This window comes from Hemitrygon akajei, chromosome 7, assembly GCF_048418815.1.
Source record: "Hemitrygon akajei chromosome 7, sHemAka1.3, whole genome shotgun sequence".
Lineage (NCBI taxonomy): Eukaryota > Metazoa > Chordata > Chondrichthyes > Myliobatiformes > Dasyatidae > Hemitrygon > Hemitrygon akajei.
Window position 1 is genome coordinate 139439762 of NC_133130.1, and position 16091 is coordinate 139455852.

At 41.9% G+C, this 16091-nt stretch overlaps 1 protein-coding gene across 3 annotated transcripts in view; it reads left to right on the forward strand.

Moving 5' to 3' along the window:
* The window catches only part of glipr2 (GLI pathogenesis-related 2), a 62007-nt gene that overhangs the window by 17447 nt on the left and 28469 nt on the right, over window positions 1–16091 (forward strand). For 2 of the 3 annotated variants that reach the window (XM_073052091.1, XM_073052090.1), the window contains 4 exons: window positions 6066–6184; window positions 8545–8763; window positions 14710–14787; window positions 15232–15480. In XM_073052091.1, the coding sequence (XP_072908192.1) occupies window positions 6163–6184; window positions 8545–8763; window positions 14710–14787; window positions 15232–15480 (568 nt within the window). In that variant the 5' untranslated portion in view covers window positions 6066–6162. The remainder of the gene's footprint in view (window positions 1–6065; window positions 6185–8544; window positions 8764–14709; window positions 14788–15231; window positions 15481–16091) is intronic. The other variant, XM_073052089.1, reaches the window with a different exon arrangement.

Genomic DNA, 16091 nt, shown 5'->3' on the forward strand with positions numbered 1-16091 from the left:
GCCACCTGCAGGGAACTTGGAGTAGTACACTGAGATTCCTCCTTTCTCTGTACTCCCAAGGGCCTTACCATTCATAGATAGATAGATAGATAGATACTTTATTCATCCCCATGGGGAAATTCAACTTTTTTTTTCCAATTGTCCCATACACTTGTTGTAGCAAAACTAATAACATACAATACTTAACTCAGTAAAAAAAAATATGATATGCATCTAAATCACTATCTCAAAAAGCATTAATAATAGCTTTTAAAAAGTTCTTAAGTCCTGGCGGTTGAATTGTAAAGCCTAATGGCATTGGGGAGTATTGACCTCTTCATCCTGTCTGAGGAGCATTGCATCGATAGTAACCTGTCGCTGAAACTGCTTCTCTGTCTCTGGATGGTGCTATGTAGAGGATGTTCAGAGTTTTCCATAATTGATCGTAGCCTACTCAGCGCCCTTCGCTCAGCTACCGATGTTAAACTCTCCAGTACTTTGCCCACGACAGAGCCCGCCTTCCTTACCAGCTTATTAAGAAGGCACAGCTGGTAGATTCACTGCCAATGAGCTGTGTTCAATCCTGACCTTGGATGCTGCCTGCGTGGAGTTTGGCCCCCTTTACCCAGCATCTTATACAGTCACTGCAGAACGAATTTGAGGACCAAGGGCAAGATTGCTGTATCAAGGGAAATAAGAAATTGTTGTGTTCTGTGCTTTACTGAAATGTGGCTTTCTCAGAGTATGCCAGATACACTGGTCAGACCTGAAAAGTTCTCAATACACCGGGTGGATCAAATTGCTAATTCATAAAAGGCAAAATTGGAGGTGTGTGCTCTGCAATAAACTCTCTGTGGTGATCCAATGTGGCAGTTTTATCGTACTCTTGTTCCCCCAACCTTGAACACCTAACTATCAAATGCCGACCATTCTATTCACCAAAAGTTCTCCCTCGTGTTCCTGACATATCACCATTGGCCAACTGTAATCAGGTACTTAAGATACTACATGATGCTGTCACTAAACAAGAAACTGTCCACCCCGATGCATTTCAAAACAGTCAGGGATTTGAAAAAAATCTCTCCCCAATTACCACCAGCATATAACCTGTAGCAACAGGGGTCCCCTCTAGATCACTGCTATACTAAGATAAGGAATGCCTACTGTTCCATGCCCAGACCACACTTTGGGAAATCTTATCACAGCCTGTTCTTGTACTACCTGCATAAAGGCTGAGGCTAAAGGGCAAGGCTTCAGAGATTAGGACAATAAAGATGTGGTCACGGGAGGCAGAGGAGCAGCTATGGGATTGTTTTGAGTCAGCGGACTTATTCAAGAACTCATCTGTGAATAGGTATCTTATGAATAGGGAAATCAAGGGATATGGGGACAAGGCAGGAACCGGCTATTGATAGTAGATGATCAGCCATGATCTCAAAATGGCGGTGCAGGCTCGAAGGGCCGAATGGTCTACTTCTGCACCTATTGTCTATTGTCCATAATCTGAATGAGTACATCATAGTTGTCATGAACTATTGAAAAACAGTCATAGGTGTGTGTGTCCCCACATAATCATTCAGTATTCCCCAGCCGGTTGCCCTGGATTAACCATGAGATCCACAATCTGCCGAGTGCCAGATCAGAGGCAATCAAGTTTGGTGACAAGGAAAGTTATGAGAGGTCCAGGTATGATCTCCAGAAAGCCATCTCACGGCTCAAGTGGCAATTCCAGACGAAACTTGCATCAATGAAGAACGCTCAACAGCTGTGGCAGGGCCTGAACCCTATCAGCTCTTGCAAAGAGAAAACATAGAAACATAGAAAACCTACAGCACAATACAGGCCCTTCAGCCCACAATGCTGTGCTGAACAGGTACTTACTTTTGAAATTATTCAGGGTTCCCATAGCCCTCTATTTTTTTGAGCTCCATGTACCTATCCAGGAGTCTCTTAAAAGACCCTTCTGTATCTGCCTCCACCACTGTTGCCAGCAGCCCGTTCCACGCACTTACCACTCTCTGCATAAAATTCTTACCCCTGATATCTCCTCTGTATCTACTTCCAAGCACCTTAAAACTGTGCCCTCTCATGTTAGCCATTTCAGCCCTGGGAAAAAGCCTCTGACTATCCACATGATCAATGCCTCTCATCCTCCACCACTCCAAGGAGAAAAGGCCGTGTTCACTCAACCTATTCTCATAAGGCATGCTCCCCAATCCAAGCAACATCCTTGTAAATCTCCTCTGCACCCTTTCTATAGTTGCCACATCCTTCCTGTAGTGAGGTGACCAGAACTGAGCACAGTACTCCAAGTGGGGTCTGACCAAAGTCCTATACAGTTGTAACAGTACCTCTCGGCTCTTAAACTCAATCCCACAGTTGATGAAGGCCAATGTACCATATACCTTCAAAACCACAAAGTCAACCTATGCAGCAACTTTGAGTGTCCTATGGACTCAGACCCCAATATCCTTCTGATCCTCAATGCTGCCAAGAATCTTACCATCAATATTATATTCTGCCATCATATTTGACCTACCAAAATGAACCACCTCACACTTATCTAGGTTGAACTCCATCTGCCACTTCTCAACCCAGTTTTGCATCCTATCAATGTCCCACCATAACCTCTGACAGCCCTCCACACTATCCACAACACCCCAACTTTTGTGTCACCAGCAAATTTACAAACCCATCCTTCCACTTCCTCATCTAGGTCATTTATAAAAATCACAAAGAGAAGGTGTCTCAGATCAGATCCATGAAGCACACCACTGGTCATCGACCTACATGCAGAATATGACCTGTCTATAACTACTCTTTGCCTTCTGTGAGCAAGCCAATTCTGGATCCACAAAGCAAGGTCCCCTTGGACCCCATGCCTCCTTACTTTCTTAATAAGCCTTGCATGGGGTACCTTATCAAATGCCTTGCTGAAATCCATATACACCTCATCTACTGCTCTACCTTCATGAATGTGTTTAGTCACATCCTCAAAAAATTCAGTCAGGCTCGTATGGCACGACCTGCCTTTGACAAAAGCCATGCTGACTATTCCTAATCACATTATGCCTCTCAAAATGTTCATAAATCCTGCCTCTCAGGATCTTCTCCATCAACTTACCAACCACTGAAGTAAGACTCACTGGTCTATAATGTCCTGGGCAATCTCTACTCCCTTTCTTTAAGAAGGGAACAACATCCGCAACCCGCCAATGTTGTGACATAGGTGACAACAGGACTTCACTTCCATATGAGCTCGACCATCAAAGTATGGAGGATCCATCATGAACTCCCAAAGCCGATGATCCTGTGGCTTCGGTCTCTGACACTGACATGAGAGCATCCTTCAGGAGGGTGAACCCACAGAAAGCATCTGGCTCATATGGGGTACCTTGCCGAGTGCTAAAGACCTGTGTTGATCAACTGGCTGGAGTGTTCACCAACATCTTTAACCTCTCACTTCGGCTGTCTTTTAACAGCCACCTGCTTTAAACAGGCTTCATTTATATGGTGTCCAAGAAAAATGTGGTAACCTACCTCAATGACTATCATTCGGTAGTGCTCACACCCATAGTGATGAAGTGTTTTTAAAGGCTGGTAATGAAACACATCTACTCCTGCATGAGCAACAACTTGAATCTGCTCCCGTCTGCCTACTGTCACAACAGGTCCACAGCAGATGCCACTTCATTGTCTCTTCACTCAACCCTGGAACACCTGGGCAGCAAAAATGCATACGTCAGGATGTTCTTTATCAACTACAGCTTGACATTCAATACCACCATCCCCTCAAAACTAATCAATAAGCTTCATGACCCCGGCCCTCAATACCTCCTTGTGCAATTGAATCCTCGATTTCCTCACTTGCAGACCCCAGTCAATTTAGATTGGTAAAAACATCTCCTCCACAATTTCCGTCAGCACAGGTGCAACACAAGGCTGTGTGCTTAGCCCCCTGCTGTATTCGCTTTACACTTATGACTGTGTGGCTAACCACAACTCTGATACCACATTCAAGTTTGCTGATGATACCACTGTCGTTGGCAACATCAAAGGTGGTGAAGAATCAGCTGATGTGAGGGAGATTGAAAATCTGGCTGAGTGGTGCCACAACTACAACCTCTTACTCAATGTCAGCAAGACTAAGGAATTGAGTATTGACTTCAGGAGAAGGAAATCAGAGGTCTGACTGTCAGTCCTTATCAGGGGATCAGAGGTGGAGAGGGTCAGTAACTTTAAATTCCTCGGTCTTATCATTTCAGGGGACCTGGTATGAAAGCACCAATGCCCTTGAACAGAAAGTCCTACAAAAAGTAGAGGATACAGCCCAGTCCATCACATGTAAAACCTTCCCCACCACTGAGCACATCTACACAGAGCTTTATCGCAAGGAATCAGCATCGGTCATCAGGGACCCCCACCACTCAGGTCATGCTTTCTTCAGGCTGTTGCCATTAGGAAGAAGGTGCCTCAGGACCCACTCCACCATGTTCAGGAACAGTTATTACCCCTCAACCATCAGGCTCTTGAACCAGAGGGGATAACTTCACTCAACTTCACTTCGAACCTATGGACTCACTTTCAAAAACTCTTCATCTCATGTTCTTGATATTTATTGTTTATTTATTACTACTTTTACTTACTTTTTGTACTTGCACAATTTATTGTCTTTTGCACATTGGTTGTTCACCCTGTTGGTAAGTGTTTCATTGATTCTACTATGGTTATTGGATTTATTGAGTATGCCAGTAAGAAAAGGAATCTCAGGGTTGGGTATGGTGACATATATGTACTTTGATAAGAGATTTACTTTAAACTTTGTTCACTATTAGAGCAATCATGTTTAAGAAATGGAATAAAAGCAGAAAAGCATTCAACAAGCTGAGATGCATCAACAGTAAAAGATTTAAATGTGTGAAGAGTGGGCTGGTTGCTTTACCAGCCTTTGAAATTTTCTCTACCCTCCTCCCCACTTTTCCAACACTTTGACCCTAACCCACACCTCCTTATACTCTGATCTACCATTCTTTATTGCCCACCCAACAACCCCAACGCTCTCCAGAGATCACAGTGGAGACCCCAGTACCCCTACATCCTAGCCATACTTGATCACAAGTCTTCATGTTGCAAGATAGCCCTGTCACTGTAGAACTTACAGCCCCCAACTCGAAGGCTAGTTTGTCCAGGCTGCTGACTCTCTCTCACCAACAATCTGCCAAATCTGAAAACATACAGTATCCCATGTGCACCAGCGGCAATGGGGAATCCATGACTGAAACACTCAGCACACACAAAATACTGGTGGAACACAGCAGGCCAGGCAGCACCTAGAGGGAGAAGCGCTGTCAACGTTTCGGGCCGAGACCCTTCGTCAGGATTAACCGAAAGGAAAGATAGTAAGAGATTGAAATCTGACGAGGTTAATCCTGACGAAGGGTTTCGGCCCGAAACGTCGACAGCGCTTCTCCCTCTAGGTGCGGCCTGGCCTGCTGTGTTCTACCAGCATTTTGTGTGTGTTGTTGTTTGAATTTCCAGCATCTGCAGATTTCCTCGTGTTTGCTCTGAAACAGTCAGTACTGTTCTGCTACTCTAGTCTGCTGGAAATTTGGACTGTTAGGCTAGAGGAATGGAGAAAAGTAGCTGAGCAGAGGGCTTAATCTGAGTGGCAAGCAGTCAATGAGTTTCTCCCAAACATCTGTCCAACATTCTGAGGAGGTACAGGATATAAACTTACCATCACTTTAGATGATTATCTGTTATCCCAGATCTCTCCACTCTGCTGCTTTATCTATATTCATTACTCCAATAAAAATGCACCATTTTACACTCATGTTTATAGAAATCAATATGTTAATTAAATGTCCATTAATATTGGTATCTTATTACAAATTTATTTAATGTCAACCACACTTCACCATATTGCATACTGCAGGAAGCTTCTTTACACAATTAGTTCAGAAATAATTGTGCAGGAAGCAAAGAATTCCAAAACATTTTACAGTGATGATTATCAGATCAGATGATTTAAGGGATGGAGGTCCAGTGACGGGCATCGTCACCTCTGTTCTTTGTTGTCCACCCAGGTGCTGTTCTCCTGCAAGTCATTTCACACAGTGTGTCTGGAGACACTCCAAACGGATCAGGGTTGGCCAGGCAACTGATGACAACAGACTAATCATCATGGCTCAGAACAACCCAACTGGTAACGCTGGGATATTTTGTTTAAACTATTCTGCTAATTGACAACAAGGTGATGATAGGGTCAGCCCAAGGAAAGAATCTTTAGACTCCAGACATACCTCCAACAACCTGGTATCCTTAACTAGGTCTCCCAGAGATTAGCCCTTCTGGCCTGTAGAGACTAAAGAGGGTAGTAATTGAGTGCAGGATTATTTATCCATTCTCATTCCAACCATTCCCACAATGACATAGACACAAGAGAGCCTGCAGATGCTGAAAATCCTGGCCAACACACACAAAATGCTTGACGAACTCAGCATGAGGAGTCTGGTAAAGGGTCCTGATGAAGCATCTCATCATGAAACATTGACCATTTATTTCCCTCCAGAGATGCTGCCTGACTTCCTAGATTCTTCTGGCATTTTCTTCTGTATTCCCAGTTTATAATGGCCATGTTTGGAGTTGTTGGATAAAATATCCTCCCAAAGCAGGCCAGAGCTTGTTAACTCCCTTTAACATCAATGGCACCTGAAGGCAGTTTTACGTGATGTATGAATGGGATAGCCACATTTTGCCTTGGGGCGGCACCAGGTCTGAAGATAGAAAAGGCTCTGTCACAACATGCATACTTTTCTCTTGCAAGGCTGTGGTGCCACAGAATGGTTCCAAGCTCTATCTGCTTCCTCGGTCCTTAAATCTCTAGTTGGAACTCAGTGACATGTTCTGCTTCTCCTGTTGGAAAGTTCTCCGCAACATTTAGCTGCTCTCAGTGGGAAATAGAAAGGCAAATGAAGCTCAGATGTTACAACATCGTGGATCTGTAAACTGGGCATTCACATCCCACCCCAGCTAGGACTGGTTAAAGTTGAGCTCCGTGTTGTAATTAACACAGGGCAGTAACCCAGCAAACCAAGCTAGGAATTAGATTAGGTAGCCCTGGAATTCCCAGGTAGAGTTCGATTGACATGAGAACAGACACAGGTGGAAGTGAAGCTTGCAATGCAGATTGACAGGAACACACTGAGAAAATATAGAAATGTTTATGCATTATCTCTTATGTGTTAAGACTAAGTGCTGGAGCTCCTAGTTCTTGTTGAGAAAATCCTCACAAGATCTCCAGTTGTATTTTTCCACACTCCCATCATAGATCATTCAGTAATTTTCCATAGATGTTTTACAACCAATGGATACAATCTTTTAAAGAAAATTAAAACTAACTTTGACATTTTCTTTGATGCTTTTATCGCAATGATGTTAGGAGATGGATGCCAGTTTTCCAAATATGCCTGGACAGTAGGAAACCTCAGAATATGGTCTACTCTTTCCAAACTGTGGTGCTGTTCCATAAAATGATATTAGCCTGGTGAGCAACTTCCCCAACAGGCTTCCACTGAAACACAACAAAGACCCACTCAGATAGACACCAGAAGAACCGAACACAGCATCATTGTGTTGATAACGTGAATAAAGGGGTGAAAACACAAACATGAGGAACAGAAAGTTCCCGTCACACATCACATCTTGTTATCAGCTCAATTGTTTCATTAGGACTGAAAAATCCAGTGAGCAAAAAAAAGGCAATCAATGCCAATCCCTCAATTTTGAATTCCGCCAATCACCAGTTTCACCCCCAACCTGTCAAACCTTTATCTAATTACTGATTATCAACAATGATCCTGAAGAAACATTTTCCTGACGTGCACTGCAGGGTGTAAGTCTTCTGAGAAACAGAGACCCTGTGATTGATATTCTTCCACAAGTTCTTATGTAGGCACAAATCAGAACAGCAGTCACGACTCTGGCAAAATGTTCACGGGTACTTTGGAGTTCCAGTGTGCAGAGAGAATTGGGATTCTGACCATCTCCTGAAAGGTGAGAGCAGTGAAGCACAATCAGTTACTACACTCAGTTACGGGCTAGAGGTGATTTTGATCAATTTAGTTTAATTTTCCACATTAAAGCAGTGACCACACTTTGACAGGATTCCAGTGACTGGACTGAAGGCAATGTAAATTCATGTTTCCTTCTTTCAAGGTCAACATTGCCTTTAACTGTATGGATTTGCTTGTCATATATATTATCGTTTGTTTGTCACATGTCATATACACAATTCTCATATATAGTATATATCACATCCAATTAAATAGCTTGAGTGGACCCCGCGTAACTACTTATTCTCAAACTGTTTCTGCCCCTGACCTCTAGGCTATAGGCCATCCTGCAACTCTTCACTAGGGTCATAAACAACACCCAAGAAATAGTCTCACACCACTGAATGGTATCAAACATAATGCTAGTTCAGTATGACAAGGGAGAAAAAGCCTTTTCAAGTTTCATCACGATACTGACCTTCCGTGTCTCACTGATCTCCATTCATTCCAGGTAAAGATTCTGGTAACTTTGCCTCGCAGTTGCTGAAATCTGTGAATGAATACCGGAAGAAGCATGGAGCAAAACCATTAACCCTGAACCCAGATATCAGTGAAAAGGCTACCAAATGGGCAAAACATCTGGTAACCTCCAGGACACTACAGCACAGTGACACATCGCATGGGGAGAATATCTGGTGTCAGCAGAGCACAGGCAGGCAGGAGGTGACAGGTATGATATTTCATTAACACCCTTTTTCCTGGTTGACCACAGGATACTACACAACAACTTCAATTTTTACAAAGTGCCTTAGACTATGTCTGGGAAAAGTAACTACATTGGTCATCATGGGAAGACGACCAAATAAAATTTGTCGAAGTAAGAAGAATTGTGACCGGCTGGTGGTGCAGTGACATCAGCGCCGGACCGGAGTTCAAATCCAGTCGGGCTGCTCCCAGACGTGCTTTCCATCCGTGCTGGGTTGAGTGTCGAGCTCGCAACTCAGCCTTGTAAAAAAGAAAACACTGCGCTGTGAGAAGGACCTGGGAGACCACTCACAGAATCTTTCCTCCAAGACAACCACTTTGAAAAAAGTGGTCGCCAAGGCTCTGGCAGAGTCTGGCACACAAAATAATAAGTATTGAAACAGGTGAACAAAAGCTTTGAGAGAACCTTTAGAAAATAACTCTGTTGAGGAATGAGAGGTGATAAAGGTTAAGAAGGATATTTCAGAACTTAGGGCTTAAACAACTAAAGTATGGTCACCAATGCTTAAGTGGTTAATATAAGGGAATTCTCAAAAAGCCAGAATTGGAGCTAAATCATAGTTGTAGACCTGCAGGAAATTGCAGTATGCACGAATGGCGAGGAAGGGATTTGAAAATAAGTATGAGAAGTAATGCTAGGTTTGGACACGAGAAAGTAACTTTTCAGATGACTGTCTGTTATCTGTCCTGAACGCCACAAGTCCAACAGAAACTCCTGCTACAGATTTTCTCTATCCTAAGATAAACTGCTAGAATGAAATTATATATTGTTGCCCACAACCCACCATGTCACACACGCCATCCACAATGCTCAGAACTCGGAACTCTCAGTCTAGTCCCAGTGTAAATATTCAGTTTATGTTCATGGACGATTACTGTACTATCCAGTCCATCACTGCTCCACATAATTATCTGACTTCTCACACTACTTCAGACTGGGTGAAGGATAAACAACTCAAAATTGTCATTGTCAGAGCTGCCAATGCACAGAGTGTCTTAATTACAACAGGGGATTTGTAAGCAAACATGCTTTGGGATGGATCAGACTTAGTACAGCTTGCTGAAGACTGGAAATTACATATTCTGAGGCATTATATAGCTATAAAACGGAAAAGAAATAAGAAACCGAGTTGCTCTTATTGGGAATATTTCAGTGGCTATAGAAAAAAAGGGCATAGCATTAAGGAAGATAAAAATAGAATTGAAATGCATAAAGATAAAAGATAATAAAGATCTATCACCAACAGTGTTGATTAAACTGATAATGTAGCTAGAGCCAGCAAGGGAGGAGGACTCATTCGACATCAAATTTCTGAATGATCCATGAACAATACCACGTTCTTCCTTGTTTGTTACACTGTTTTTGTACTTTATAAATGTTATGCCTTTGCACTGTACTTCGGCCACAAAACAACACATTTATTATCATCTCCCTGATGATAATAAACCTGATTTTGATTCTGCTGCCTCCGTTAATGGGTGAAGAACCAAAGCAAAAACGCATAAAAGTAACCTTTTAAACAGCAAAAATCATAATATTTAAGATGAAAGAAGGCAGGTGAGTAAATTGAGATTTTTAGGAGTTTGGAACAAAACTTGGGAAACTAAAATGGGCAAAATTTTAGCAAACGAAAGTGGGAAATATTTAACAGATTCAACCTATTCAACAAAGTGCAGGAAAAGTATATTTTGTTAAGGTACAAACTAAACACATAAGGTTCCATGGCTGAATACATGATAAATTGAGGGCAAGGGAAGCAGCATTTATTAGTATTTTGACTTGAAGGCTGTCTATGTCATACTGAGAAGGGACTAAGAAATCAGAGAAACAGTTAGGAATACAATGAGAGGCTATGAAATTACATTATCAAGAAAAAGATATAGTGAAATATTAATCATTAAAGAGAAAAAGAAATTTTAAAATGGGAATAGCACACTGAGGGATAAAGTTCAAAATTCAAAGTATAGTATAAATACCACTAAGACCCCGAATCTTTTCAGAAGCACTTTTTCTTTGGAAAAAGGTAGATAATGGATACTAGCTCCCATACTCTCCAGCCACCCACCGAGCAACTCCTAGCTAACCTGTGGCAGTCCCAAATTAGCCTCAAATAGAAACTACCAGTGCAGAAATCCCTTTCATATGAAATGGCTATTGTACACTTGTTGCTACATATATGCTGAGCAAGACTGACAAAGAAATTGTATTAATTAGTTTTTACTGAGTCATGTTGATAAAGGTACATGCTGGGCAACTTACAGTGTAGGAGCTACAAACCAGGCCTGCCGAAACAAAAACATGGGCATTTTAAAACCTGTGCCCATGCGTTGGAGGCCCAACCAGTTCATCACATGATTGATCAAATACACTTCACCAGCTATTATTATGGACCTGATGGAGTAGAGCCCATAGGGGCCAAAATGGTAATTTGTGCATTGACTATATACGTAAGCGAAGTCTTAAATGCAAACTTCTCATCTATATTCATGAAAGCCATTGTGGTTAGAAAATGCAGGGTGGGAGGAAGTGAAATTGTAGAACATGTAATCATTAAAAGTATAGGTAGTAGATTTCTTTCTTTGGAACCCCTATAGTGGTCAGGGGAGGTGATTTCTGGAGCCCAAAAAAGATTTCTAAATTTCTTCTTGCTACAAGTGGTTCCAGATGATTGAAGGGCAGAAAATGTGGTATTTCTATTCAAGGAGCAGTGGTAGAAAGCCAGGTAATTACAGATCTGAGAGTCTAATGCCAGTCTTAGGGAAATTATTGAAAACTCAGAAGGAGAAGATTAATTTACCTGGGAAAGGCAGGGATTAAACATATCAAGTTGTTGTTTATTGTCAGGTGCAAACTACGATGAGGTACAGGTACTCTGAAGAGCTTGCTTGCAGCAGCATCGTAGGCACGTAGATTCAGACCACACAGAATATAAATTATACAAGACAGTGAAGAAAAGACAGTAAAATAATAAATTAGTGCTAAAAAGCTCAATCAGAGACAAGTCCATGGTCATCCAAGAGATAGTCCATAGTGTTCCATTGCTGTGGTAGGATTATGGTTAAGCAAGTTCATACAAGAACCTGGTGGTGTGGGGCTTCAGGCTTCTGTACCTCCTGCCTGCTAGCAACGAAAAGAGACAGCATGGCTTTGTTAAGGGTGCAAACCTATCTAACCAATCTGATTTACTACTCTGAAGCTGTAACAAACTAATACAGTTGATGTAGTCCATGTGGACTTCCAAACAAAGTCCCATATGGAAAACTGGTCCAAAATGGGATTCAAGCAAAATGGCAAGTAGAATCTAAAGTTGCTTGGTTACAAGAAGCAGAGGGTGCAGTGCTGATTGGATACCTGTGACCATTGATGCACCACAGGGACTGGTGCTGGGTTCCATACTGTTTGCTGTATTTAAGTCAAGTCAAGTCACTTTTATTGTCATTTCGACCATAACTGCTGGTACAGTACATAGTAAAAATGAGACAACATTTTTCAGGACCATGGTGTTACATGACACAGTACAAAAACTAGACTGAACTACGTAAAAAAAAACAACACAGAGAAAGCTACACTAGACTACAGACCTACACAGGACTGCATAAAGTGCACAAAAACAGTGCAGGCATTACAATAAATAATAAACAGAACAATAGGGCAGTAAGGTGTCAGTCCAGGCTCTGGGTATTGAGGAGTCTGATAGCTTGGGGGAAGAAACTGTTACATAGTCTGGCCCGAATGCTTCGGAGCCTTTTCCCAGATGGCAGGAGGGAGAGGAGTTTATATGAGGGGTGCGTGGGGTCCTTCATAATGCTGTTTCCTTTGCGGATGCAGCGTGTAGTGTAAATGTCCATGATGGCGGGAAGAGAGACCCCAATGATACTCTCAGCTGACCTCACTATCTGCTGCAGGGTCTTGCGATCCAAGATGGTGCAATTTCCGAACCAGGCAGTGATGCAGCTGCTCAGGGTGCTCTCAATACAACCCCTGTAGAATGTGATGAGGATGGGGGGTGGTAATACACAAGTTCCATTTTTACAGGAACTCCTAGAATTTTGTCTGTGAGTCAAAAAGAAAATCAGTCAGCACGGTAACCATACCTCTGCAATATTGTGATGAATGATGTCATAAACACGCTAAGAGAGAACAAGTACTAAACATGGAGAGACAAAAACTAGTTCAGCCATTCATAGGAATGAACACGTACATATGTCAGACTTTGAAGCTTACTATCAGAGTTCACTCAAACATGTGTTTATCTGTACATCATGCATTGGTAAACTGGTGACAGCTTGCAAATTAATGATTTGGATATGGATGTAGAAAGTATAATGAACATGAAAATTAGTGGTGTTGTCCACAGGAAGGAGAAAACTGTAGACTACAGGATAATGTTCATCATGGCTAATGGCAGAGAAAATTTACAAGAAGGAAATAAGAGCAAGACCTCCTAGTCCCTCAAGCCTGACCCACCACTCAACATGATCATGGCTGGTCTAGTCCTGGCCTCAGCTCCTCTATGCCAACTCCCCACAGCCCTCAATACTCTGATCTTTCAAATATTTAACTACCTCTACTTGAAATACTTGTGATATAATCTCCACAACATAAGAGTTCCAAGAATTCCCCACCCACTGTGAAAAGAAGTACTATATTTCTGTTTTTAATGAGTCGCCACTTATCTGAGATTCCCACATGTGATAACATCTCATGTTTCCATCCTGTCAAAGCTACTTAGAATCCTATGTTTCTAAAAATACAGACCCAACCTGTTCAGTCTGTTTAGAAAGGATAAGTTCAAATTCATTCTCATCTAACTGTACCTATATACAACTAAACAAAATGTTTCTCTGGACCACTGTGCACCCACAAAACACGTAACACACTCAGCACATAAAACATTACCACAAATAAGTTTAATAAAATATAATTTGAAGTGCCTGCAGTGTGCAGTACAAGTAAACAGTAAACAGCTCGCTGTCCTAGTGACGCGACCTCGGTGGTGGCAGGGTATTCATGAGACTCACAGCCTGTGGGAAGAAGCTGTTATCCAGTCTGGTAGTCCTAGTCCTGATGCTCCTGTACCTCCTTCCTGATCGTAGTGGGTCTAAGACATTATGGAATGTATGGTAGGAATTCTCAACAAGGCATTGGGCCCTTTGTATACAGCACTCCCAGTAAATGTCACAAATGGAGGTGAGGGGGTGGGGAAGACCACAGTGATCGTCTTGGCACTGAGCAAAACTGTTCCGTCTTAGGCTTATTTCTCGTCAACTATCAGTGACTAAAATTACTACTTCCTGAACGCAAACCCAGGCAACTGACAATTTTCAAAAATTGTTTGCTTGAAGTACAAGTGTTTAATTGCCGCACAAGTGTACCTGACTGATGCTAGCTAGAAACTATTTGGCAAGTCTCCTGTCCCAACTAAGATGCATAAGCGACAAATAAATGAAGTGAATCCCGGCTATTTCCTCAATTAGTTTTAGTTTTTTTAAGAGTTGTTCCAAATGAGCGGCTGTCCCAATTAAGCAGAATTCGCTATATTTGTTTTTATTTGCAGTGTGTCTTTGGTATATTGATTGTTTGTCAGTCTTCGTTTTTCATAAATTCTATTGTATTTCCTTTTTCCTTGTAAACTCCTGCAAGGAAGTGAATGCCAAAGTAGTACGTGGTAACGTATATATATATCGATAATAAATTTTCTTTACACTTTGAAGGTACAGCTACAGATTTAGTGCTGGTAAATGAGTTCAGTATAGATGGTTAACAAGGACATAGTGTTTCCGCGTTGTACAGCTATATATAATGGTGTATTATAAAAGCCTGAAATTCTTCGCCTACTTCTCTTTATCTGAAATGGACTTTACTTCTCTTTTGAGAGACCTAAATGTTTTCCTGTGATTCTGTTTTCAGGACAACAGGTTGCTGACTCGTGGTACAACGAAATTAAGAATTATGACTTCTGCTCTCCTGGATTTCAGAAGAATTGTGGTAATTCTCCTTCTCTGAAACCAACATAATCAGCTCTGGTACAACTGATGGGAGAAATGATGATCTGAATGGAAATGCTGTAATAGTGGGGGCAGGTCATCAGTACAGGAGGTGCTGAGAAATCCAGAGTTATTTATAAAGTATGATGTGGGTGCATTTGGGTGAGGGTGGATCAAGGTGGGATGGTTTTGAAGGCATGCACGTTTGTACGTTCTGTTATTTGACTGTGCATTATTTGGGTTCCTCATGTTTTTGCTGATACTTTGTTCCCGAAAATGACCAACTTCAAGCTGAATAGATGGAGGGGGAGAATGGTGGAGGGGCCAGATTGGGTCTAATTTCAGCACTTTGGAGGTTACAGTACATCCGTATTGGTTAATAAAACATGGGGATGGAAAATACAAATTAAATTTTATGAATTACCCTCCTGTGGTTTCCACACAGGTCATTTCACACAGCTGGTTTGGAGAGAGTCCAAGGAGATGGGGGTTGGCCTGGCATCTGATGGTAAAAGTCTCACTATTGTGGTGGCTCAGTTTGACCCAGCTGGTAACATCACCAATCCGGGCTACTTTACTAGAAATGTCCTGCCCACTGGGAGCAAGGTGCAGGAGGATGAGGGTCCGTCAGCCCCCCGAGAGAACGCAAGCAAACCTGACACATCGAAGACAGGCTCGTTGGCACCTACGTCAGGTACAATTCAGTTCTCTTTTTCCTGTTGGGCAACTGAAAAAAATGACTAATTTAATTTAAAGGAACTCCTCCTATAGTATTGATGCATTCACTCCTATACGAGTCACACTTTCCTTCAACTAAAAAATGTTCCTTTTCTAATTATGTAAAGTAAAATCTTCAAAACAACTAATCTACACAAATATAGTTTAGGCCACTGTTACCATCAATATCAAAAAATCACCTGTCCAAAAGTTATGGAATTGGAGATGAGTGAGGGTTCCCTCAGCATATTCCCTCAATTAGCACCTGAACAGTAAATACCCACACCATTCATAGTGTAGTCAGCCCTCCAACAACCTTATTCCGGAATCCCCCTGGATTTATGTACTGAACATTGCCATCAACACTAATGGAAAAACAATTAGAGGCATGCTTTAATATTTGTACAAATATATCAAAACTCTAATGATCCACTATTCTGAAATACCAAAGGTAGATCATCTGGCCCAAGAGGTGATGCTATCCAACACCCCTTCAACTCACTGGGCCCAGACACCAGGTTAACAAAACTATCGTGATAGAAACAATATAGAATAATCTAGAAAATGGGCTAATTTAACATCTTGGTT